Source organism: Arvicola amphibius, chromosome 18 (assembly GCF_903992535.2).
Source record: "Arvicola amphibius chromosome 18, mArvAmp1.2, whole genome shotgun sequence".
Classification (NCBI taxonomy): domain Eukaryota; kingdom Metazoa; phylum Chordata; class Mammalia; order Rodentia; family Cricetidae; genus Arvicola; species Arvicola amphibius.
The window spans coordinates 16,889,059-16,914,847 of NC_052064.1; the positions used below are offsets into that span (position 1 = coordinate 16,889,059).

Below are 25,789 nucleotides of genomic sequence, written 5' to 3' on the forward strand. Positions count from 1 at the left end.
CCAACACAATGCCTAGATTTTAGAGGTGGCAGTAATTTCCCAATAGCTTTAAAGCAAGAATGCTTGTGACCACAGCAAGTATTTGTCAGTAAGAAAATGACTTGTTCTGATTCTCAATAAAACAATGCTATTTATTTGTAACATTTAAATAGCTTAAAGGTATTTTAAATAATATGCTTAATGAATCTTGACCCTCTGTTTTTTATTGCATATCTTTAAGTGTACTTCATGATTACCAAGACCTTCCCTATTAGAGACATTGAAGTATAAAATAAGTGTGTGTTTAATTAGCTAACAAACTTTGCATTATTGTTATTTGCTTATTTTGCAAATTTGCTATTGGTTAATCTGTAGAAAATTATTCTAAAAATTTAACAGAATAGGCCGTTTGATGGATTCCAGTCAGTGTAAATTTTCCAGCTTGAGGAATTTTGTTTTTATTTTTATTTTTCTATTTGTTTTTCTTTTTGTGTAGCTTGCAGTAGTCTTAACCTCTATAATCCTTTCTCAGCCTGCCAATTGTTGGGGTGCCAAAACATTTGGCTGATGTTTCTTTTATTCATGTTTTATTCTTACTGCTGTTCTCTAGTGGTAAGAGTTTAAAAAAAATTGTTTTATTTTAATTTTTATACATTTCTGTTAAACTGGCCTCAGATCGCACATCTAGCACAGATTGAAGATGACCGCGCCGCAGTGGTCATATCTTGGCATCTGGCAAGTGACATGGACTGTGTGGTCACCCTGACCACTGACGCCGCACGCTGTATCTATGATGAGACACAAGGTCGTCAGCAGGTGTTGCCTCTTGATTCTATTTATAGGAAAGCTGTTCCAGATTGGAAAAGGTTAGGAAAAAAATAAGAAAGTAATATTTATTGTCTAATTTGTTGCTTCGTAGTACTTGGGGTCAAACCCAGGGCCTCACACATGCTGAATACAATTTAAGCTACCTTCTCAGTAAGCCTTTGAATTTAAATAATGTGAATTTTATTGGCATAACAGACTTGAATTTGAGCTCCTACTTTTCTTTTACATTCTAACTCATAATCCATTACAAGCCTTTACCTACCATACTATTGTTAAATTTGTACTTATTAGACAGCATAGGAAATCAACACGTCAAAATAACTGTGTTGATAAGGGCAGTAATTTGTGTGTTCGGTTGTATGTAAGTACACATGCATATGTGTGTGCTTGTATGTGTAGGCCAGTAGTGGACCTTGGGTACCATTTGTCAGGAGTCATTCATCTGTTTGTGAGACAATTTCACTAGCTTTGGGGCTCACAGATTCTGCTAGATTGGCTAATTAGTGAGTTTCAGAGATCCAACTGTTGTCACCTGACTTTACCAAGTTCTCTCTCCAACCCTAAAGGTTAATACTTTCTATGAGAAAACATTTCCATTTTGAAGGCCTATTGTATCTTTGTTATTCCTAAAGGCCCAGTGGGCAGGTGCTAGAGAGATAGCTCAGTCAGTAAAGTGTTCCTTGCATTGTCAAAAAGAACTGAGTTGGGATTCCCAGCACCCACATGAAAACCAGATGTGGCACACATCTATCTACGATTCCTTTGCTCGGGAGGCAGAGCAGGAGAATCCCTGTAGCTCATTGGTTAGCTAGGCTAGCCAAATCACTGAGTTCCAGATTAAATAAGAGATCCTGCTCAAAAGATAAAGAGTAATTGAAGAAGCCGCCTGACCCTGTCCTCTGGTCTACACACACACCCCTGAGAATTCTGTGCTTATTCACAAGAATTATACAAGATCAAGATCAGACCAATCCACATTCTAGCATGGAGGAGGAAGGGGCTCACATGTACCCATGTTGTCGAGGTTTCTGTCCAGCCCAGTTCCCACAATTGTTAAGACCCAAAGAAATCACACAGAGGTCTACATTAACTATAAACTATCAGGCCCATTAGCTCAGGCTTCTTATTAACTCTTATAACTTATATTAGCCCATTATTCTAGTATATGTTAGCCCCATGGCTCAGTACCTTTTTCAGTGAGGCAGTCACATCTTGCTTCTTCTGTGTCTGGGCCAGGACTGCAGAGGAATGGGCTTTCTCCTTCCCAGAATTCTCCTGTTCTCATTGACCCACCTCCACTTTCTGTCTGGTTGTTCCACCTATACTTCCTGCCTGGCTATTGGCCAATCAGCGTTTATTTAAAATATCATTGACAGAATACAGACCATGGTCCCACACCACACCCAGCCCTAGTTGAGGACCTATTGGCAATTAATGGATTCGGAGGCAGGAAGAGTCACTTTTCTTTAAGGATGTGGCCCCTGTTAAATTGACCGTGCTCCGTGGATAACCCCACATCCATGAATATATCGACAGCAAATATTGGACTTGGTGAATTAAATTAAAAAAAGAAGGTAGGCAGGAAGAGGATCTGGGAAGAGTTAGGGGAAGTGGTAAGAAGTGTTGCATGTATTACATTCTCAAAATAATTATAAAAATATTAAAACTTAATCTAGGCAAGAATGAATTTGATGTTTAGGATTAAAGTTTGCTCTAGAATGTTGGCTCTATTGCTGTTTAGTATCCTTATACTCCCTCTGAGGAAGATGGATTTCACTTTTTGTTGTTGCTTTGTTTGTTTGAGACAGAGTCTCTCTGTGTAGCCCTGACCATCCTGGAATTCCCTGTAAATCCTGCTCTCTGGCTCCCAAGTGCTGAGATTAAAGGTGTGCACATAGATTTAATAAACACAATATAAGAGAGGGAGAGAAGCATGTAAGAATAGGCCTATAGGACATAGCACATGCTGTTTGCTGGGTTGTCAAGAGAGTCACTAAAGCAGATCCTCATGGCAATCCTCATTGCTAGGGAGAATACGTGATCATTTGGGAATATGGTTTGGGTCATATCAGTGGGTCATGTGTCACAATATGCATATATTTATTTTTTCTAAGTGTATTCATTGATTATAAATAGTTATGTATGCTTTATTTAGTACTTTTTTGTTATTTTGTTTTTGTTTCTTAATTTAGACCTCTACCTCATATCCGAAATGGTAAATTATATTTTAAACCCTTTGGAGATCCAGTCTTTGCCCGAGATTTGTTAACATTCCCAGATAACGTTGAACACTGTGAAACAGGTAAAAGACTGTGACTTCATTTTGTTCAGCTGTTCATTTGTGCTAGAAATCTATAAATTTTTAACTGTGGAAAATTACATTCTTATAAATAATTACTTTCATCAATATTTATTTCTGTATATTTTGATATTTTTAGTTTTTGGTATGCTGTTAGGAGACACCATTATTTTGGATAATCTAGATGCAGCCAATCATTATAGAAGAGAGGTATGTACTTTATTTTTTTTCAAGTCACTTTATTTAAAGAACTGGGAAATAAAAAGAAGACATCACACAGCTATATTAGTATGGCCACTTAGGCAAACCTGTGCCCAGACCCAAGGTTTGTGTGTCTCAGCGAGCTCCTCGCGGAACAGCTGCTTACAGGCTTTATGCTTTCACTACCAGTTGCTTTTTTATGCACATTCCCCTTTGTTTTTTTTTTTGTCCACGCTGTACTCACACCCATATGTTCGCTTGTTTGTACACTGTAGGCTAGGGATCCACACAGAGAGAGAAAATATGTTTTATTTTGCTTTTTCTTTGGGTGACCTTGCTTAATATTTTGAATTCTTTGTAAGCCTACCTATTTTCCTGAAACTTTTGATTCTGTTTTCTTTCTTTTCTTTGTTTTAATTTTTTTTAGAGCTAAATTGTGTACTACATTTTTTTTTTTTTTTGGTCATTCAACTTTTGGGCAACATGGTGAGTTCTAGGCCAGCCTAGCATGTACTGAAGAAAAACAGTGTATCTTACCTGAAGACCACATCATCAGGTTAGAGCAGTGGCTCTCAGCCTTCCTAATTCTTCAGCCTTTCAATAGAGCTCCTCATGTTGCTGTGACCCCCAGCTATAAAATTATTTAGTTGCTACTTCATAATTTTGCTACTGTTATGAATCATAATGTAAACATCTGATATGTTACCAGTGTGGATCAAAACCCAAAGATTGAGAACCACTAGATCATAGAGCCAAGTGTCTAACGGGTTTTTAGCATAATGACTTTCAGAGAACACACTTCTTGTTTCTTAGGACCTTTGAAGGCAGCTGTACTCACAAGCACTTAACATGGAATGGAAGAGAGGAGTTTGCCATTGTATGTGTTCTTAATTGTTGCATAACAAATATCCTTTGGTTCATAGACTTTGTATTAGTTAGGATTTTTTTGTTTCTTTGTTTTTTTTTTTTTTTTTTAGACAGAGTTTCTCTCCATGGTCCTGGCTGTCCTGGTACTCGCTTGCTCTGTAGACTAGGCTGGCCTTGAACTTTAGAGACCCGCCTGCTTCTGCTTCCTGAGTGTTGGGAATAAAGGTGTGCACCACCAACACCTGGCTCTTCCAATTTCTTTTCAATAAGTCATTTATAATTGTTTCAAAGCTGAGAAAAAAAGATTGATCGATATCTTAGTAACATTGTTAAGTTTCAGTAGCTGATATTTTTCTTTCAAAATTTTTCATGCTATTTACAGCAACATTTCAACTCTTGATATTACTCCTTTACAGTCTCTCCAACAGTTATAAGTATTCTCTAGATTTGTTCAGTAAACAGTTCACTCTTAGAACCTGAACTCCTGGCTGTATGTTTGTTGATAATAGTGCAGTGAGGTAGGATCATGAAAATTGAAGAAAAAAATAACACTAATCTTTTCAAAATTGTCACAAAAGAAAGCCCAATTGTTCTTTCTACTTGAGACTTACAACTATCCCCTCCCATATTGTGTTTATCTTCTAATAAGGGCATAATACGTCTGTAAACCTAGGTGTTTGTTACTGAATATGATAATATATCCTTAAAACTGGCTGAGCACTGATAAATGGATGGTATTGTGTGTGTGCACATGTGTGCATGTGTATATGGAGGACAGATGTTGACAGATGTCTTCCTCAGTTGCTTCCCCACCATTTTTTTTAAACAAGACTTCTCACTGAACCTGGAGCTCATCAGTTGACCAAAGTAACTGACCAGCAAGTCCCAAGAACCCACCTCTGTCCTCCCAGATGTGTTGTTTATAGATGTGTGCCTCTGCACCTGGCCACTTAAAATAGTCTTGGGAACCCAAACTTGGGTCCTCTAGCACAATCTTTTCTGAGTGACCATCTCTCCAGCCCCTATTTATCTGTCTGTCTGTTTTATGTGATGGATGTTTTGCCTGCATGTGTATCTGTGCACCACTTTTATGTCCAATCCCAGAAGAGTTTAGAAGGGAATGTTAGAGCCCATGGGATTAGAGCCACCATATGGGTCCTGAGAAATTGAACCTGGATTCTATGGAAAGACAACTGAGCCATCTCTGCAGCCCCAATCTCAGTTTCTGTCTTTTATGTTAATAATTAGAAAGCATATAAATTTAAATAAAAACCAAGAATAAATCATAATTATTTCTTTTACCAAGCAACTGTCTTAGTTAGTGTTACTATTGCTGTGAAGAGACACTTGACCATGGCAACTTTTATAAGAAAAACATTTAATTGGGGTGGTGACTTACAGTTTCAGAGGTATAGTCCATTGTCATTATGGAAAAACAAGACAGCATGCAGGCAGGCATGGTTGTGGAGAAGTAGCCGAGAGTCCTATATCTTGCAGGCAGCCAGAAATGGTCTCTGACAATGAGAGTAGCTTGACAATATAAGCAACCTCAAAAGCCAACTCCCACAGTGACACACTTCTTCCAGCAAGGACACACCCACTCGAAGAAAGCTACACACCTTCTTACAGTGCCACCTGCCTTCAGGGGACAGTTTCTTTCAATCCTCCCGCCCCCCAGTAACTTTGAATCTGCAAATTCTTGGCTCGGTAAATATAAGATTTTTTTTTTTCCAAGTAAGCCATGCATGGTAGCATGTGCTTGTAGTCCTAGCCCTCAGCTGGCTCAGAAGAGGAGTGTGAGGTCAAGACCAGTTCAGTCATATGGTGACACTACACATACATCAAAACAAACAGAAATAAGTGTTTACTTTAGTTGTTTTATTGCATTTTAGGCTTTTTTTAAATGCTAGGTTCAAATACATACATACATACATACATACATACATACATACATACATACATACATACATAGAGAACAAAACTAAAAGTGCCAGTTTTCTGCAGGGCATCTAGGAAGTGCCTCTGGGATTGTATTTCCTCTCTTTTTTACTTCTATAAATTGTGTATAACTTATGTAAATATTTACGATTAGATATTTGTAATGTGCTGAATTATAGTGCTCTTGAGTCACATTTGGGGTAGGGTGTGTGCACTGGCCAGAGGAGAATGTTAGGTGTAGTGCTGTAGTTACTGTCCATCCAACTTTTCCCTTGAGTCAGGGTCTCATTGAACCTGGAGCTTGCTTTTTTTGGGGGGGGGGAGCGGGGAGAGGCTGACTGATCAACAAACCCCACTGATCCTCCTGTTTCCATAGCCTCCCACTCCTTGCAGTAGGAGTACAACCTACAACCACCTTAGCTGGGAATCCAGACTCCAATCCTCATGCTTGTATGGCAAAACATTCTTACCATTGCATCATGTCTCCTGCCCCCTCAGTCACTTTTTAATATATGTATTCTGTTTCATTGTGTGGATGTGCTACAGTGTATGTAACTTACTGAGACGTGTCAGCTTGCTGGATTCCATGAAGACTGTTTGAGTACACATACTTGTGATTATTTTGAGGATTTAAATGCTTGTAAGAGGAATTACTGACAACTCCTTTAGAGATCATGAAATGCTAAATACAGTGAGATATTTTTATTCTAATTGGCGAGCTTAATTCTTGGCTCCTTCTCCCCCTTGTAGTTGAAGCCAGCATTTGAAAACTGACCAGTGCTCTGCTTGTCTAGGGACTTCACCAGTTCATTTTACACACCCTTAGATTATAATTTTGTGAGAGCACTACTCCCAATTCTGTCACTTATTTCTTTACTTGCTTTCTTGCTTACTTACTGTTTTTGTTTTTGATACATTGTCTCTCTACAGAGGCCTAGCTGTCCTAGAACTCACTATGTAAATCAGAGTGGCCTCAAACTTATTGAGAGCTACGGACCCCTGCCTCCTGAGTTTTGGGATCAGAGGCATGTGGGACCATGCCCAGCAATCCTGTCATTTATAAGCTGAGATGTGATAATTTCTCTTTGAAGCAATCGGAGTTGGTTTCTTTCTAATTAGTATCTCTGTGCCTTCTGTAGGTTGTTAAAATCACACACTGTCCCACATTACTGACCAGAGATGGAGATCGTATTAGAAGTAATGGAAAGTTTGGGGGCCTTCAGAATAAAGCTCCTCCAATGGACAAGCTTCGGGGGATGGTCTTCGGAGCTCCAGTACCAAAACAGTGTATGGTCTTGGGGAAAGAAATCGGTAGGTTAAATATGGGGTGAGTTTTGTTTAGTTTATTTGCATTGTTTTAAGAGAGTCTTGTGTATCTCAAGCTGGCAGGAATTCACCATATAATTTAGTATGGCCTTGAGTTTATTGACCTCCTGTCTCCATCTCAGGCATTTATCACAGCACACCTAGTGTCTGGTGCGGGGACTGACCTGAGGACCTCCCGCATGCTAGGAAAGCCCTCTGCCAGCCAGGCCACAGTCCCGGCTCCACAAGATAGTTTAGTTTTTCCTTTTTCCTTTTCTTTCATTTTTTTCTTCAGATGACAGAAGTATCTCTTGAGGATTTCCTACTATTTATCTTTCTGTTTTGTTTTGTTTTTGTTTTTAGTGCTGGGGGGTCAAACCTGGGGTCTTACGTTTGTTAAATAAGCATTCTACCACCGAACTACATCTGAATGAGTATCTAAATGCAATTTCTGATCTGACTTAACATTTTCTTTAAGGGTTTATGTTTTCAGAATCTAATGCGACAAATTAACCAGTAACCAATATAAATAATGTAAAATACTTTTGTTCTTACAAAAATGTATCGTATATCAAGTAGTTGAAATATACTCACTTCTTCCTTTCTTTATTGAATTATTAAAAGAAAGCGGTAGTCCAAGGAGTAAATAGAGTACTTATCTGCCTCTTTTTTAATACGTAGTAAGGAATAGTCTGCCTTGTTGAATTAACAGTTTGTCAGACAATCATTTGTTCTTGTCTCAGTTCATTCATATAGTTAAGAGTTTTTGAGCCAGCCATGGTACTGTGTACCTGCACTGACTACTTGGGAGACTGAGTCAGGAAAGCTCACTTGAGCCTATGAATTTGAGATTAGCTTGGTTCAAATAGCAAAACCCTATCCAAAACCATATTTCCCCCCTAAAGTATATAATATGGACCCTTCCACCACTTCTATTCTCTTGTCTCCCAGCCTCTTCAGGTCAGCCTGTGTATCGCCCGAATCTGCTCTGAAGTGCATGTATACTCAGCAGGAAGTCCCTCGTGCGATTTCCTTATAGATTCCTGTTTTTAGTTTATGAAGTTACTGTGCTTGACTATCTATTTACTGCCCTCAGTAATTTCTTAATTTTAGCCTTTTTTATAGGTATCATAGAATTTGCCTCTCCTTTTCGGGGGGTGGGTTTGAGACAGGGCGTAGCTTTGGAGCCTGTCCTGGAACTAGCTCTTGTAGACCAGGCTGGCCTCAAACGCACATAGATCTGCCTGCCTTTGACTTCCGAGTGCTGAGATTAAAGGCGTGTAACACTACCACCTGGCTAAAATTTGCCATCTTAACTTCATTTTACAACTTAGTATTAAATACTCTTACTTTGCTGTACAGAGTATCCCCCAAAGTACATTTTGCAGAACTGAAACTTAGTATCTTCCCATCCCTTTTCCCCTTTCTGTATCATTCTACTTGGAATTCTCTATGAAATTGATTATTCTAGATAACCCATAAAGGGGAAAGTGTATGTTAAGGTGAGGTCAGGGCTTATCCACTGTAGCAAGTGGTTGAGTTTCCTTTGCTGGTAACAAGGATTGATCCTCCACTGTATTATGCGTGTCATTTTGCTCTTTTGGTTAGTTGAAGCCTTTTTTTATTCTGTTGCCCTGGGTGGCTTGACCCTCACTGTATAACCCAGGTTTGCCTAGAATTCACGGTAATTCTTCTGCCTTAATCTCCCAAGTGTTGGGATTACAAAATGACACACTACCCCACGCTACACTTTTGTTCTTGTAGTAATGTATAATACAAACATAAAAAAATACACATTTTACACACATAGAGCTGGTAAATTTTAGCAAAAGAACACCATACTTAGAAGAATTAAAAATAAGGTATGGGGATGTAACTCAGTGGTAGGACACTTGGCTGGTGTGTTTAATCTGAAGTACCACACATAGTTTAAAATGAATAAAATATTATCAGCTCTACAGAAAACTGCTCATTTTTCTCTTCAAGTCTCCATATGATATGACTTTGTTTACTTACCTTTGTTTACTTACGTCTGTTCCTGTACTTTATATATAAATAGAGTCTTAGAATGCACAGCTCATATCTGCTTTTATTCCTTATGTGCTGTATATGTCGATAGCTGTAGTTTATTTTTTTAAAGATTTATTTATTATGTATACAATATTCTGTATGTGTGCATGCCTGAAGAGGGCACCAGAACTCATTACAGATGGTTTTGAGCCACCATGTGGTTGCTGGGAATTGAACTCAGGACCTTAGAAAGAATAGGCAGTGCTCTTAACCACTGAGCCATCTCTCCAGCCCCTGTAGTTTATTTTCATTACAGAATAGTATTTTATTATGTAAATAGACTGTTATTTATTCAGCTGATAAACTAGGATGGCTTCCAGCTTTGAGATAATTTAGCCTTGACAGTTTTAAAAGCAGCACTAGTTGAAAAGACCATAGGAGGCTTTTAATCCCAGCACTCAGGAGGCAGAGGCAGGCGGATCTCTGTGAGTTCGAGACCAGCCTGGTCTACAAGAGCTAGTTCCAGGACAGGCTCCAAAGCTACAGAGAAACCCTGTCTCAAAAAAAAAAAAAAAAAAAAGAAAGAAAGAAAGGACCATAGGAAAAGATTCAAGCATCTGCTTATTATGTTAATGACTATATACAAAACTATCAATAAAAATTACATTAAGATCCATCTCATTCCAGTCAGAAAAGTGTGTCATCAAAATAAATGACAAATGCTGATAAGGACGGACATGAACAAAACAGGAATTCTTGTGCACTTCTGACCACTATTGAAACCAATATGAAAGTTTATTAAAAAAAAAAAAACCAACTAAAAATAGACTTATCATATGAACCAACACCCCTCCTGAAGTTATCCAAGACTTCATTAGCATATTTATATGCTAATAAAAGTGCATGCCTTTGCTGCACTTTTCACAATAGCCAAGTTATGGAGCCATCCGACCTATGCACTGACAAAAGAAATGGGTAAAATGTGATTCACAAGCACAGTACGGAAGAGTGAAGTCGTGTCTTTGCAAGAAAATAGATTCGGCTGGAGGCAAGTAAATTAAATCTGTCGTAGCAAATAATACTGTTTTCTCTCTTGTGAGTCATATATTTACATACAGCTGTGTCAGATCACATGGATGTAGATAACAAGAAACTAGAAATGAGCCGGGCAGTGGTGGTGCACACCTTTAATCCCAGCACTTGGGACTCAGAGACGGGCGAATCTCACCAGGACAGACTCCAAAGCTACAGAGAAACCCTGCTCGGGGCTGGGAGGAAGAGTCTGTGAGGAACAGAAAGAATTTAGGGAACGAGACAGGTAAAAAACAAAGAATTATAGCAGGGTATTTCCAGTATATTATATATTTGCATGAAAACATTTTTTGTAACCCAGGATGATACAATAAATTAAAATTTAAAATCCTCACTTTTAAAAAGTGACTACTCGAAGAAGCTGATAATTAGAGAAAACAGAGACAGTGGATTAACCAAACAGCCTTACTAACCCAATTTGTAGGACTGCATTTTATGATGGTAGTATCAAACAATAAAAAAGAATTACTTAAAAAATAGATGCTATATTTACAGGATTCCTGGACATTTACTAATAGTAAATTATTATAATAGTAAGGCCATCTCTGTAGACCTTTGAGAAGAAAAACATTTATTAAAGGCATGTTCTATTCATTTATAGATATATACCTATATATAGGTAACATATTGCAAGGATGTAAAAAGGATTTAGCTGTATGTATATATTTATATGGAAGGACAAATACCAATTTTTTTTCTTCTGGTTTTTCGAGACAGGGTGTCTCTGTGGCTTTGGAGCCTGTCCTGGAACTTAATCTGTAGACCAGGCTGGCCTTGAACTCACAGAGATCCACCTGCCTCTGCCTCCCCTTTTTTAATCTGGGATTAAAGGTGTGCCACAACCCCCGGCTACCAATCATATTTTTAAAGTCCTTAATTGGTGTTATTGTAACGTGTCTTATTTTCTCATTCCCTGGGAATCCCACATCATGTACAACAATCCCACCCGCCTCCCAGCCCATCCACACCCGCTTTCCTCTTCCAGTGGCGCCTCTCCTCCCACCCCCAAGAAAATAAATAAATAAGCGTCTGACCTTCCCACCTGTCCATCACATCACTCGTCTTGGTGTCTGACAGCTTGAAAGTGTTTATTAGAATGAGTGTTCGGTCTGATTCAAGGCCTCTGGCTTCTGGTACACCAGCCATACTGTCCCTCACCAGATATCCTGCTGTTGCCCCAACTCACGGATATCTTACAGCTGTGGTCCACTCCAGCAAGTCGTAGATACGGGTAGATGTTGGAGTGGGCCAGCTCAAATCACCTGCACGGATCGCTCCCCTCAGGCGAGGGTAGAGCCAGCTCTCCTGTGCCTAAGCCGTCAGGCTCGTGCCCATGATGAGGGATGGGGCCAGATTTCCCTGGGCCAGCAAAAGGCAGGGCCAGCTCAGCATGGCCCTCAGATTTCAACACACATGCTTCACATGGTCCCTGGTGGTAAAAGGGACACAAATATCAACAGACCCCAGCAGGACCACGGATCAGACATGGCCCTGGCAGCAGCACGGCTCTCAGACACCAGCGTGGTTTCAGGTGGCTATCCAGACCCTGGGCATCTGCACAACCTTCCGTGTTAACAGGAGCCATGGACTCAGACATGGCTCTCGGCAGTCCAGGCCTGGGCGTCACCATTTTCTCCTGCCTTCACTTCTGTAGTTCCAGCTCTCCCCACAGCACACGAACCACTGGGCTTCCCTCCCGTTTCTCCACCAGACATTTGCTCCTCGTCATAGTGCCCGTCTGGGGCCTCGAGGTGTCAGGTGGGCCCTGGGTGTCTTCCACTCGCTCAGGCCAGAGGAAGGGGTAATTTTTATTTTATTTTAGGTGAAATAAAATAAAAGAGACAGGGTTTCACTGTGTAGCCTTGATTGTCCTGGAACTCACAGAGATACACCTGCCTCCCTCTGCCTCTTGAGCGCTGGGATTAAAGGCATATGCCACCAATGCCTGACAAAAATCACACTTTCACATACAAAAAACTTAAATCCTCATGAATGCTGGGATTAGTAATTGGTCGTCAGAAATGGCTCACACATAGTTTTAAAACCTCAGATAAGGGTTGGAGCGATGGCTCAGAGGTTAAGAGCACTGGCTGCTCTTCCAAAGGTCCTGAGTTCAATTCCCAGCAGCTACATGGTGGCTCACAACCACCTGTACTGAGATCTGGCGTGCGGGCATACATCAAGGCAGAATGTTGTATACATAACAAATAAATAAATCTAAAAAAAAACCTCAGATAAGATAAGACACACCTTAGACTTTGTGTGTACGAGTCTAAGCTATGGGAAAAGTGATTCTAGAACCATCTAAACTGTAGCCACTTAAAACTGGACAGGGTATATTTAATATCTAGTAAATCATGCAGATAGGCAAGAGTCTCAAAGCTGAGTAAAAGGAGTTTTGTACAGAGTAAATGTTCTGAAAGCCACATGCTTTAACAAGTGTGTAAATGGCCTGTTTGTTGAAACAGTGGCTTGGTTCGCCTGCTCCCTCTTCCCTTTCTTCCTCTTGTGTACTGAAACCGTGCATGAGGGCTTACTGTCTGTGCAGCAGCAGTTAATACTATGTTTTATTACAAGTCAGGGAATAGTGATTTGGGGCAGTAAACTATTCTTCCTCTTTCATATCTTCTCTGACTGTCTGTGTTGAATAGTATTGAATGCTTTGTGTCAGCCAGCATGTAAAAATGTCCAAGCACTTTCATATAGAAAACTCTAGGTGTCTTTTGGGTTGTGATTCTTTGGGGTGGCATTTGTCTAATATGTTCAAGGCCCTGGGTTCTAGCCCCATAACTACAAAAAAATGAAATAAAAAGAGTGGAGAGTGGTAATTGAAAGTTCATTCCTGATCTAGAAATAAATTCAGTCAAAGAAAATTAAAATTAACTATCAGGTGTTGTCTCTACTATACTTGTTTTTTTTTTTTTTTCATTGTCTGATTCATGTCTTTAAAAGGCGTTGCTCATGGGTTACTCAGTAATGCTGTCCTTTTTTCTAAGACATGGATTTGTTGTGACATTAGCGCTTTATTTAAATATCTGCTTCTTTGTAGATCTTATTCAGCAGTACCGCACTGCTGTGTGCAAGCTGAACACTGTGAACAAGGATTTGAGCAATCAGTTACAGTACCTTCACACTCCTGATATGAAGAAGAAGAAACAAGAACTTGATGAACAGGAAAAGAGTCTGAAACTAATAGAGCAAAAACTCGGTATATGTTTACTTTCTGTTAACTTCGTGTTTGACAGTGGATGACGAGTCCACTGTGAAGAGAAGGACTGCGAATGGGTCAGACCTTGAGCTGATTGCTGAACCACTGCGCTGTCTGATAATGCTTAAGACTGTTCTCTCAGGGATAGTGTCTGAGTTAAGGTTTCTGTTGCTGTGGTGAACACATGACCAAAGGCAAATTGGGAAGGAAAGGGTTTATTTCAGCTCACAGCTTACAACCAGTCATCCAGGGAAGCCGGGGCAAGAGAAGCCATGGGGAAACACTTCCAACCATCTTGCTTCCCATGGCTAGTTTAACTCACTTTCTTATATAACATAGGACTGCTTAGGGGTGACACCACCCACAGTGGCCTGGGTTCTTCCACACCGAGACAGTGCCCTACAGACATGCCTGCAGGCCAGTCTGATGGAGGCAGTTCTCCAGTTGTAGGTCCCTAATCCCCGATGGCTCTAGTTGATATTTGTTAGGAGACTCTTGGTATTGTTAGTTTTTTCACCAGTTACTGTGTGTTTGCTGTTCCTGTTCTACTGCAGTTTGTCATGTTGTCTTCACAGGCATGACTCCTGCATGGAAGTGCAGTGACTCATTTTGTCACTCACCAAAAATTGAGTTGACAGAGTGTCCAATTCCTACAAAAAGAATGAGAAGAGAATCCACTAGACAGAACAGGTGAGCATATTGTGACCCAATTGCCATTGGTTAGTTTATCAAGACCCTGTGTTGTTGTACTTTCAAATCATTGTAGGTTCATTTCTAAATTTCCTGCGGTAAGATTTGTATTTTAAAAACAGAAGCAGGTTTGGGGTGATAACTCAGTAATAAAGGGCTTGCCAGGTGTGTGAGCTCCTCCAGTTTTGGTCAGTGTCACTAGGGCACAGCACATGGTGTTTGTGTGTGATTAAGTCACAGACTCATTGTATTCTCTTAGGAAGTCTCATTTTCTTTTTTTTTTTTGGAAGTCTCATTTTCTTAGTGATGCTTTACTGTTTGGAAATGTTACCTGTTCTGTTACTGAAAGTCACTAGAGAATGAAGTTGCTTTTATGTTTTGGAGTAAGTTTCAGTATACTGCACTCTAATTAATGGAATCACAAATTTTTAAAATAGTAGTATGTGCAGCATGAATTCTAATTGGTCTTAATAAATAAAATCTGGAATCAGATATTAAGGGGTAAAAACTGAAGGATCAGAGAAGCAGTGTGGACAGCCACTAGGGGAGACCTTTTATCTCTACGAATGTTTAGACTGAAGGGGCGATCCTGTCCTCAGACTGTCCCCTCAGACTGCACTGAGCTCTTGGCTCATCCTGCCTTATTTTCCTTTCTCCACCCAGCCATATCCCTCCCTGTCTCCACCTCCCTAGTGCTGGGTTTAAAGGCGTGGGACTATCGAATCCTGGGATTAAAGGTGTGAGTGGCCACTGCCTGTTCTCAAGTGACTTAATGCTACACTCTGATCTTCAGACAAGCTTTATTTGTTAAAACAGAAACAAATATCAGTCACTGTATTTTCCCTTTTTGTCTAAAATTAAAAAAGAAGGCTATAGCTAATATAAGAAAAACTATATACAAGGAGTATAACTATATACAATATATACAGGCAATAAGTATATCAACATGTCTAGTCCATATGCATTTAACAAATTCAGAGAAAATACTCCATTATCTCTCCTGTCTTGATGATTCTAAAGTATTGTATCTAATTCGCTCTATCCTAATTTGCATTACCATCCAAAACTCTCTTTTGATCTTTCAACCTTACACACTTTATACCTCGTTTGTGAGTTTCTTTTCTGAGTCTGTAAACAAGGAAGACTATAACTTTCTAGTCTTCTATTCCCTCAGAGACCCGAGAAGGAAATAATAACTGAGTAAGCAGGAAGTATGATCCAGCAACTTCCAAAAAATGTGAGAAATGACAGAAACAGCTGGCTGCCTGGACAGCCACCCGAGGTTCCTCTGCAGCGTTGCCCTACAGGCCTAGACTATTTGACAGACTTTTCTGTGAAGCAGGAGTCCTGAAGGACCGTGCCGCCTCAGGAAGGTCTGGGAGTCGCTCTCCTCTGTGCCCTGCCGTCTGGTTTGGACAGCGCCGTCAGCAGTCAAGGCAAGGGCACTTTCTTTCCCAGTGGCTTACTTTTGCCACAAAGAAAGTAAACTCCATGTGGAGTTTCTCCAGTGCCCATTATCCTCTCCAAAGTAGATCAGTGCTGCCAGGAGCAGACATGTCTCATTGTCATTAAAAAAAGCCAAAAAACAACCCATGTTACTAAAACATCTTAAATGTCATACACTGTAGATCTCTGAAGTGATAACCTTTCTACCTAAAATATTTCTGTTTGACCTTGAAAGCATAGCTAATATAAGTTCATTTGTATTAGGTGACTATGGACCTGCATTTCCTTATTATCCTAAATAGTTGATAATAATAACTTTAAATGACTACTAGAAATTTGCATTGCATTGTTTAATGAACTGTATAGGTACAGTATCTTGAACAAGACTAGAAATGTATGTTCTAAAATCTAATCTCAAATTTGTATATAATATACAAAAGTCCAATCCAATGTAAAACATTTAAAACTAGTAGTTGCTTTTGAAAGTAGATTCAGTAATCTGCCTTTTTATCTTTCTTTTTTCTTTTCAAGTAGATTTAGTAATCTGCCCTTTTATCCTATCATATCTGTAGCCTCCTTTTTTTTATTCCAAATAAGAACCCTGAATCTTATCTCCTTTGTTTAGCTTTTTTCCTGACCATTACTAATAACAATGACAAATATCCATAACCCAATAAAAGACCAAAAGTCACCAACCTCACCTTTTGGGAGTGTGGGTGTCGTGTTCTTAAATTACTTCCTGCTGTCTGGGGGCAACGACGTTTTTAGCACATCCTGAAAAGAAAAATTTGGGTTAATTGTCCAATCCTGGGAAAGGTAATACATTCTAATATTTTTTTCCCAGAAACATATGTTAATGTATGCTTTCTTTCTGGGATTGGGGGAATGTTAATCTGAGTATTTCACTGCTGTAACAAATCACATCCCCAGAAATTCATTGCTATGTTAGCTACATATGGCTTTAATTTTTCTCTCTATTCTTCTGGCCCTATATATTCAACCAATCTCGTGCTCTCTTTTACCTGATTGGAGAGTTCCAGTCCCTAAAAGCTGAACATTTTCCTCCTGAAGAGGCCAGTTTGGATGGCAGAATTCTGGTGCAGCTATTGTGACATCCGCACCTGTGCCTACCAGACAGTCAATGACAATGTCATTTATTTGTATTTTTTAATTTTGGTCTTTGTTTATTTATAGAAGTTTACCAAAATATTCACTTTATGGTTTCTCCTGAATTATTTTTTCTCTCTTCTATCATCCAGAGCAGTAGACATTAGGTTCTTTGATTGCTCTGGGAAGACTTCTCCAGGATGACAGGAAACAACTGAACTTGATTTGGTATGGGGGCCTTCAAGAGGCAAAGGGTTACCCTTGAATGGTCTTGTTGATCTGCATTCATTAGTCCGTTGCCTGCCTTTGTCACACCTGCATAATCCAGAAGGGAGAGGCATTCTGTTTGGATTATGCTTAGAAATAACATAGTTTCTGGGAACACCTGTTTACAGTCCCTTTTAAGGTGACCTTGTTTGCTACAATTGAAACCCTTGATATTTCAATTTTTCCTCAAACCTCTGGAAATCACCTACCTATCCATGCATCATCATGGTCATGAGATTCAATATATCTCAGATCCATTCTTCCAAGGCCACCGATCTTGCCTTTAAAGGCCTAATTATCCTTTTTGCACTCGGGAGGCAGAGGCAGGCAGATCTCTGTGAGTTCGAGACCAGCCTGGTCTACAAGAGCTAGTTCTAGGACAGGCTCCAAAGCCACAGAGAAACCCTGTCTCGAAAAACCAGGAAAAAAAAAAAAGAAAAAAGAAAAAAAGAATTCGCATTTTAAAAGCCAGAGATTTAATTATTATTTTATCTAGCTTCTGATTTTGGTATCATTCTATTTACTGATGTCAGTCTTTGTAAGAAATCTGTGAAGATTTCTTTGGGGCCCTCTATGACTTTAGTTAATGATTCAATCTTCTTTCCTTCTTCAGTTCTGTTGCAAGCATTCAGAGCTTCTGCACAGCACAAAGCCATGATTGTCTCTCTATATTAGACTAATCTCTTTCTCCAAGAAGTTGATCTTTGGAGACTTCCATACCTCTAGTTCTACTCTATTATTCAGTGTTCTTAGCTTCTTCTTTGAACCAGGTCCTCCATGGTAATTGTGGATCAGGCTCCAAGATTGCTGTAATCAAATATCTCCAGTTTTGAGGGATAATTTTATTCCACGTTGACCATGAGTTTAACATTTGCTTCACAAAAGGTGAATGCATACTATATGAGACTATCACTTTCTTTAATCTCCTTAAATCTAACATTGCCACAGGAGTCCAATCAGCTCTTACAGAGCCTCTATCATTTGGCAGTTCCTGTAAGGTTACTGGATATATTAAGGTTGGTTGTTTGAAAATCTTAAGCTGTTCCTCTCTATCCTTATACTGCTGAAATTGGTTCTCCTTTAAATTCCTGTCTGGATTTGAATATGTCAGTGACCTGTTTAAGTTTTTCTAAGGCCTATATCTCGGCACTCATCAAATAACTTTCTGGTTTTTCAAGACAGGGTTTCTCTGGATCTTTGTAACCTATCCTGGAACTAGCCTCCCAGATACTGGGATTAAAGTCATGTGCTACCACCACCTGGCCCCAAACAACTTTTTAAGAGATAACAAGAATTATCAAAATGACAGCAAGGATTGTCAAAATGATAATTAATAGTATGTCAATCCCAGTTGATTATCCCAAATTTAATTGTTCCATTTTAAAGATATACATTATGTAATCATACAAAGACCTAACTTTCTCTGTTGTAATTGTGCTTTCCATTCTTTAGTGTGTGGGGGAACTCTTTAACTATTTCCTTTAATAACTTTAAGAATTCCCAATTTTCTCACCAGAGGCCAGTCCAGAATACTATTAAGTGAGACATCCTTATCTCATTTTCCCCACAGGAAGATTTTTTTTTTTTTTTTTTTTTTGCTTTTCTTTTTTTGAGACAGGGTTTCTCTGTAGCTTTGGAGCCTGTCCTGGAACTAGCTCTTGTAGACCAGGCTGGCCTTGAACTCACAAAGATCCACCTGCCTCTGCCTCCTGAGTGCTGGGATTAAAGGCGTGCACCACCACCGCCCGGCCCCACAGGAAGATTTTACAATAATCTGGAAGAGATAAGGTTTAAAATTGTTTAGTCGTTGTTAGTAGTCATAGTTAGAATAATAGTGCATTACCTCAACCAAAGTCATTCATGAATAAAAATTAAAGGTTTAGACTTACAGTGTACTAGGTAGCATAAGACACATATGTATCTAAAATACTGTTTAGACATGTAAACATTGTAAAGAAAATTTTAGTTTTTGAGGTCTCACTATGTAGACAAGGCTGTCCAATAACTTACTGTACAGACCATGCTGTCTGCAAACTCGCCCCACCTCTGCCCCATATGCTGTAATTAAAGGCATGGCACCACCATTCCTTGATTCAGTGTTAAAATGATTCATGAAGTATTTACATTTTGTTTTCATGCAAGGTCTTTGACATTCACAAGAGATCTAATCTGAGCTACAACTGATCACATCGCAAGTGCGGCTTCGGTGCTGAGTAGCAGAGCTCCGGACAGAGCTCACAGCACTGAGCCATGGGCCCTGCGTCCTTCCCATGTCATCCCCGAGATGCAGCCTCTGAGTGGCATCCTATTGTGGCCTCCCTTTTTAAAGTTTTATTGATTTTTTTTTTTATGTGTATGAGTGTCCTTGCCTGCATACCTGTGTGTATGTGCACCACATGGTTGCCTAGTTACCCTCAGAGACCCAAAGAGGAAGTCAGATGCCCTGGGATTAGAGTTTACAGATGGCTGTGAGCCACTACAGGGTACTGGGAACAAAACCCAGGTCCTCTGCAAATAACAGCGCATGTTTTTAAACATTGAGCCAACTCTTTAGCCTCTCCTTTTTTAAAAAATGTACTTCTGGGGCTGAAGAGACACCTCAGCAGTTAAGAGCCCTTGTTCTTACAAAGAACCCACGTGGCAGCTCACAACATTCTGTGACTCCAGTTCCTGGGGATCCAGTGTCTCCTGACTTCCACAGCCACCATGCATGCACATGAGGACACAGACATACATGCAAGCAAGATACTTAAAATAAGTAAATCTAACAAATAACAATGGACTCTGTCTTTAACAGCTTTAGATAGAGCTAAGCAGATTTTGTCAGCTGTGTGATCATTATGTCATGACCTCCACATAGGCCACCAGTCCCAAACATCAGATGGAAATAAATCTCTGTGCTCTGCCACTCTTTTCTTTTTTAGATTTATTTATTATGTACACAACATTCTGCCTCCATGTCTGCTCACACGCCAAAAAAATGTGCCAAAAAAAGAGTGAATCCCTTCCATGCCTGAAACTATCTTTATACTGCCTAAATTCATAGAAAGCTTCCTGAAACTAACAGCACGAGAGGCAAGGGGGGAATATTCTAGAGGCCAAGGGATCAGGAAGTAGCTTAGAAATGGGAAAGAGTTTGATAGAGCTCCCCACAAAAGTGATCCAGCCACGGGGGATAATGGGAAGAGGCGGAGAAGACAGGGAGCAGCAGCTGGCAGGCTCTAGTGAGGCTGGAATAGCTTGTTCTCTGTCTCGTGCGTAAGTGGGCGGGGCCGCCAGTTAGATAGCGATGTGATGCCCTGGTGCAGCTGCTTCGAGACCAGAGACCGTCTGATGTTTCTTCTAGAAAAATTGTCTAAATGACTGATGAGTGACTTCTCATCCCGCCGTCAGCCTGTCCTTTCAATTTTTGTCAAAGTGAGAGTGTTTGAAGCTAAGTATTTAGAAATTTGTTTTGTTTCCTTGAACTCCATGGTCCACTTATAGAAGTCAGAGAGTGGTTTGCAGCGGTTCAGCTGCCTTCCATGGTGCCAACCCTTGGGATCAAGCTCAAGTTGTCATGTTACCTGCTGGCCCGAAATATCTTTAACAGTATTCATATACCAAATGGATTTATGTATTTGTAAATTTTTTACTTGTTTATGCTAATTTAACAAAAATCCCACATCGTGTTTCGTCAGCCCCAGTACGTCATTGGCTAGAAAAAAAATACTGTATATTCTGTGAAACATTACAGAACTATAACTTAACCATGGTATTTGAGGGGTGTGTAGTGATATTTCATTTGTATTTTAATAAATAAAACAACCTGAAGGTCAGAAAAGCAAAACAGTCAACCGCTGAGACTTTGTGTGAGAGCTGTCTCCTCCCATTTTATAATCCTCCCTAGGGCCGGGATTAAAGGCGTGCACCACCCTGTTTCTGTGGCAAACTAGTGTGGCTACTGGGATTAAAGGTGTGTGTCACCACTGCCTGGTCTGTAAGGCTGAGCAGTGTGGCTGCTATATTTATTAAAATACAAATGGAATATCACTACAGGGGTGTCTGAGTTTAAAGGGTATTAATGTGAAAGAACATGACTCTCGGTCTATACTTGAGATAGGGTTTCGTCATCCAGTGAAGGGCTTGGCGGTCAAGAGCACTTGTTCCTGAGAGCATAACGTGATGGCTCACCATCTTAACTCCAGCTCCAGGGAGTCAGACACCTCTCCCGATCTCTGATCCTTTGTGCATACGAGGCACACACAGGCATACACACTAAAACACAGAAATGTAGAGACTTTTGTAATCATAAGTTAACATTTTTTAAAATGTTTATCTCTGTTTCGAGGTACTGTCATTAGAAAATTTGGCATTCAGTTGTATGTGCATAAAAATACATACATACCAAGGCACTGACTGTGTTCGTGAGAGCTGGGGTGGTCAGAGAGCAGTGAGGCTGTTGGGACAGAGGCCATGGCCTCACACACACTAGGCAAACCTCTCCGCACCCACCTGCATCCCCAGCCAGTTCTTGAAGTCATAGTTTTTATTTAAAGCGGGGAACAGTCAGGTAGTATATAATGTGCAGTTTTTAATCTCAGATTGTACTGCTCAGAGAACTGGAATTCGGATTGTTCATGTATCTATAGACATAGCACACACTACTGATTGTTTACATGCATATGAGATATGTGTGATTACTAGATAATTAAAGATTGTAATGTTTATACTAGGGATCAGAATTAAGAGCATAATTCTGTGTGATATCTAAGCATTCTGAGATGATCAGGAAATTTAGAAGAGTAAGTCACTGGTATATAAATCATGGTTTTTGTTTTTCTGCTTCAGCCAGGATTGTAACTAAAGCAGATGCATGAAAGGAGTTGGGGAATAAAGACCAGTGAGCTCACTAAGAGTACCTTGCTTCTTTATCTCTTTCAGAAGACCAAAAGGTGATGTACCAAACTGAGCGTTCCTGAAGATAGTAAAAGAATCCTAGCAAGAATTTCCTGTTCCTCCAGATGGGCCTGAAAGCAGCTGTTCAGTGACAGAGTCTCATTGGGCTATACAGATTTACTGGAATGATTCCAGCCATCATGTCCTTTGGGTGTTAGCTTGCAAGTGTACATTCTGAACCACAGATGGCCAAGCCGGCACGGAAGCATTTCTCACCCTGAAGATGTGTAAACCTCCTGTTTCTCAGCGTAATCATGGCTGTATGAGAACTGTTTCTTAAAAATAACCTTTTTTATTGCTTCTTTGTGGACTTATTTAACAAACACATTTTGTCTTTTTGTGTAAGGAGAGTTCTAGAGCTAGATATTTAATTGTAAATATGTGTGGAAAGTTGAATTCTGCATTAAAATGGAGGAAGTACAGGTGACTGGGAATTTACATGGAAAAATGAATAGAGAGTGATAGGAGAGCCTGAAGATTGTATCCTGGATATGAGTAAGGTGCACAATTTTTATAAGTAATATTTGAATTTATTAATATTAGATCTATAGCCTCAGCTTTAATTCTTCATTTACATTATTTTCTAATTTTTTACTGCTATTTTTAAGAGGTTAAAGAAAATATACATGAATGCAATATGAGTTTGTTAGCAAGCTGTTGTATAAACATTTAATTGTGTATTAACCCAAACTAACATGCTGTGTGTGTCTCCGTAAGTTCAAGACTTTTGATGTTATTTTGTAAGGAATACTTTTGGTACAGTTTTCTGTCCCAGGAAATGTATGTTTTTTAATCCTTTTTGATTATGCAGCAAGGTTAATAAACAGTCATTTCTCCTCCCAAATTAGTGTTTTCCTTAATTTCTTCTGTATAAGCTACCTTAGTAAGAAGTTTTGGCACAGCTTCTCTGTGTTGTTGGACTCCATATGTTGAAGAAAGAAATAGAACAGCAATAATAGAATTAGTTACCATGAAGACTGGCTTCCCGGCTGTGGAAGAGCGCTCCTGTAATCCTAATACTTGATATTTGAAAGCCAGAAGAGCGAGATCCAAGGCCAAGCATGGATACATAGCAAGTTCAAGGCTATGTGAGACCCTGTCTTAGAAGATCTGAAAATTTTCTAAAAATTAAGCTTGGCGTTTCTCTCTGTCATAGGGAGGAATGAGAGCCGACGGCCAGCTCCAGGTGAATCAAGGGGGGGGGGGGGACTCAACGTGCTTCCCCCTCTGCAAACTAATTCGTGTTGGTCAGCAAGCCATACAGTGCCCACTTGGCAAAGGACAAGGCAGCGCTGCTTTAGCTGAGGAGTCTCTGAATCTTAAGCTGTTGAAAAGGGTTGGCGCGAGGGAATTTGAGAGAAAGCTTTAGTGAATGTGGAATGGATTATTTGTCAAGAGTGAGAGAGAAGCAGAAGAGAAAAGTAATAGACCCGTAGACCTTGAAGATGAAAAACCCAGGAAAGGAGCGAGAATGAAGAAGAGAAAAAAGGAAAGCATGACCAAAGAGATCCTTCATGAACTCTGCATCCCAGATAACCAGAAGGACTCGGTAATGTGAGAAATACACATTTCCTCAACGCAGTTGTGCAGAGTTCAACACAAATACCAGTGACCAGAGAACTAATAAAAGACTTGAAAATGTCTGGAATGATTGTGGGAATTCAGCCAGCCTGGTTTGGTACTCAAAGCCTTCAAAAGTAAACCTTGAGCCTCCAGGCCCACTTCCTTTAACCCTGAGCCAGTTTCTTTTCTGTTTTTTTTTTTTTTTTTTTTTTTTTTTTTTTTTTTTTTTTTTTTTTTTTTTTCTGTCTGCTTCCCACCATGATAACCATGGACTAACCCTCTAAAATGTAAGCAAGACTGTTGTAGAATATTAGTTTAAGATGTGTCACATTTGTTTATGCTGCGGAACATTTGTTTTAATGATGCAAAGAAGTGTTGCATTCTTTTATGTTGCATTTTTTTAACTCTGAAGCTTATTTCTTTGCCTGTTAAAGACACCTGATGGTCTAATAAAGAGCTGAAGGGCCAATAGTGAGGCAGGAGAAAGGAAGGCTGGGCTGGCAGGCAGAAATCTGGGAGGAGGAAAAGAAGGGGCAAGAGAGAACAAGGAGAGGAGGACCCTAGGGGCCAACCACACAGCCACACAGCAAGCTACAGAGTAAGAAATAACGAAAGGTATACAGAAACAGAGAAAGGTAAAATTGTGAAGAGGCAAAGGTGGATGGGATAATTTGAGTTAAGGAAAGCAGGCTAGAAACAAGCCAAACAGACCGGGCATTTGTAAGAAAGACTAAGACTCTGTGCTGGGTGGCAGCTCCCCCTCCCCCCCCCCCCCAGAAAAAAGACAAAAGATTAAAAAACAGCATACGCCTCCAATTAAAGTCTTCCTTTTGTAAGCTGCTTTGGTCAAGGCATCTCTTCACAGCAGTAGAACAGCATCTAACAGTGGGTGTCATGGAAAGGCTGGCCCCTCTTTTCAGTAGGAGGCAAGAACCTGTCACACACCAGAGGCAGGTGCCCCAGTGCTACCTAAGCTTTTGGTCCCACGAGCAACAAGCTGTAGGCGCATGTCATGCCTGGTCCACCCCACCTCCAGATTTCCTTCTTAGACATGGGTGGGGTGGCATCTGTTTCTCTAAGAGCCAGATGCTAAGTGTCTTAGACTTCGGGACAAAAAACTATGTCAAAAGAGAGTGTGTTTGGGAGTTCTGGGGTGGTGGGCAGGAAGCCACACATGGGCCCCTCGCTGTTGGCTCTCAGTTCTAGGCAGGAAGGACAGTAGCCAGCGATAAACTCCCACCCCACAGAGGGTAACTGCTGAAAATACTCATTTTTTGGCGCCCTTAGAAGGATGGCTCTCACTTTGCGATGTCCTCTTAGTGAAAGGACAGCCAAGGTCCTGGGAGGTCGCCCTCCACAGCAACCGTGGACAGTGAGTGTAATTGGTAAAGGTCCAAGGAGAATCACACAGAAGTTTAGATTGACTCGACTTGTTGACATTTGTTAAACAGGGTTGTAGCTAAGTGGGAGAGCATTCACCTGCCGTTCCCAGTACTTGAATATAAAACTGGTTTATTATTCTGTTCAAAGTTGGAATTTTCAACTTGCTTTCAAGTTAGCATGTACAGGTCAGAACTCCACCCAAATTACATACCACTTCCCTGGATTCCATTGTGTATTCTGAATGTCACTATCCACCCCCGCCCCACCCTCTCCATACCCCACAGGCCTTGGAATTAATTGACTAGCAGTCTTTTTTTCTTTTTTTTTTTTTGGTTTTTCGAGACAGGGTTTCCCTGTAGTTTCTAGAGCCTGTCCTGGAACTAGTTCTTGTAGACCAGGCTGGCCTCGAACTCAGAGATCCGCCTGCCTCTGCCTCCCGAGTGCTGGGATTAAAGGTATGCGCCACCACCGCCAGGCACTAGCAGTCTTTAGAGGCCTAATACCTCTCTGCCTTCTTTCCTTCTTTGAATCAATAAGTACTAAGAATGTGTAGAAATAATTTTCCCTTCAAGCCTGTGTTCAAGGCGGGCGGTTGGGGGAAAAGTTCGATACTTAGGTGCTTGCCATTTAAGTGTGAAAACAGGAGTCCTGGTCCCCAGAACCTACAT

At 40.2% G+C, this 25,789-nt stretch overlaps 1 protein-coding gene across 1 annotated transcript in view; it reads left to right on the top strand.

Moving 5' to 3' along the window:
• The window catches only part of Smchd1 (structural maintenance of chromosomes flexible hinge domain containing 1), a 140,013-nt gene extending 116,994 nt beyond the window's left edge, over positions 1-23,019 (top strand). Inside the window, 7 exon segments of the mRNA XM_038315179.1 lie at positions 655-845; positions 3,000-3,109; positions 3,246-3,316; positions 7,252-7,423; positions 13,569-13,727; positions 14,303-14,417; positions 22,161-23,019. Coding sequence (XP_038171107.1) covers positions 655-845; positions 3,000-3,109; positions 3,246-3,316; positions 7,252-7,423; positions 13,569-13,727; positions 14,303-14,417; positions 22,161-22,188 — 846 coding nt within the window. The 3' untranslated portion in view covers positions 22,189-23,019.
• The last annotated feature ends 2,770 nt before the right edge of the window (positions 23,020-25,789 follow it).